The sequence below is a fragment of the Arachis duranensis genome, chromosome 10 (genome assembly GCF_000817695.3).
Source record: "Arachis duranensis cultivar V14167 chromosome 10, aradu.V14167.gnm2.J7QH, whole genome shotgun sequence".
NCBI classification, from domain to species: Eukaryota; Viridiplantae; Streptophyta; class Magnoliopsida; order Fabales; family Fabaceae; genus Arachis; species Arachis duranensis.
Genome location: NC_029781.3, coordinates 12,037,479 through 12,038,780, shown reverse-complemented (window position 1 = coordinate 12,038,780; position 1,302 = coordinate 12,037,479). Strand labels below are relative to the sequence as shown.

The window sequence follows — 1,302 nt, the reverse complement described above, 5'->3', positions numbered from 1 at the left end:
TTCGCAACCATGTATCTGATACAGTAAGCATGAAATGCCCTAGGGGGATGCCACCCACTATCATCGGAGCTCAGGGCAGCCTTAATGGCCTGAGATCTGTCGGATATAACCAGTAAGTCGTCTTGTGGGGTGACGTGGCGCCTCAAATTAGTGAGAAAGAATGACCATGACTCGGTGCTCTCAGACTCAACAATGGCAAAAGCAATTGGCAGTATGTTGCTATTCCCGTCTTGTGCAACCGCTATAAGCAACACTCCACCATACTTTCCATACAAATGCGTGCCATCTACAGAGAAAAATGACTTGCAATGCTTGAAGATCTCGACACATGATGGGAAAGCCCAAAATAATTTGTCGAACATGCAGCAGTCGCGCACCATGAGGTGTCCTTTGTAGTACGGTTTGATGCGTAAGTCACATATGGTACTGAGAAAACAGCTCTGCAGTGCCTGAAGCAGTTTCGGCACCTTGTTGTACGACTCTTCCCAATCACTGTAAATTTGAGCAATTGCTTTCTGCTTCGCCATCCACACCTTTCGATACGATGGCTTGAAATGATAATTCTGATGCACCGCACTTTGCAACATTAGGATAGATATCGATGAGTTAGTCTTTATTATGGGTAACACGACCTTGTAAATCAAACTACTATCCATCTAAGCATGATCCTGAGACATAGTTGGTGCCAAACAGCTGTGTGCTCTCCACCAAATATACGCACCTCCCAACAAATTACTCGTGGATGTTAACGTTCAGTATAATACATAATTAACATAATAGACTTTAATTCATCCAAAATAAACCGTAAAATATACCAGTAGTTCAAGTTCTGGCATAGTACCACACAAAGACTCCAAGGGCAACTGTTGGAGAATTTCTTGCAACGACAGTGGTATTTAAACTTATCCGAATCCAAAATCTATACTCCTCATTCCTTCGAATACTGTAGTTCTTCGTCACCATCAGAACTGCATCATGGTTCCTGAACCTATGGCCAACTCAGAATTGACCCCACCATCCGTATTATAATCATCCCCTTCACCGACATTGAAAAGATCGTCCGGCTGCACTGCTCCAAATTCAAAGTGTGATAATGACTAGGAACTTCTGATAATCGAGGAATGGACAAAAAGGAGAGGCAGAAGAAGATGTTTCTTTTTTATCATTAGATGATGAATTGTAAGATTGATTTTGATATATATAAAAATATTTTTTTTAAAATGTGGTTAAATAAACAAAATACACTTTTTCACAAAAATCTTCATAAGAAGATGTTTTAGCATCTTCATTTGAGTAGGTGCC

General features: G+C 40.6%; 1 protein-coding gene across 1 annotated transcript in view; it reads right to left on the bottom strand.

The window, feature by feature from the left end:
• Positions 1-962: 962 nt before the first annotated feature.
• Positions 963-1,302, bottom strand: part of LOC107469039 (uncharacterized) — a 6,755-nt gene continuing 6,415 nt past the window's right edge. The window contains exon 2 of the mRNA XM_016088431.1: positions 963-1,069. Within this exon, the coding sequence (XP_015943917.1) occupies positions 963-1,069 (107 nt within the window). The remainder of the gene's footprint in view (positions 1,070-1,302) is intronic.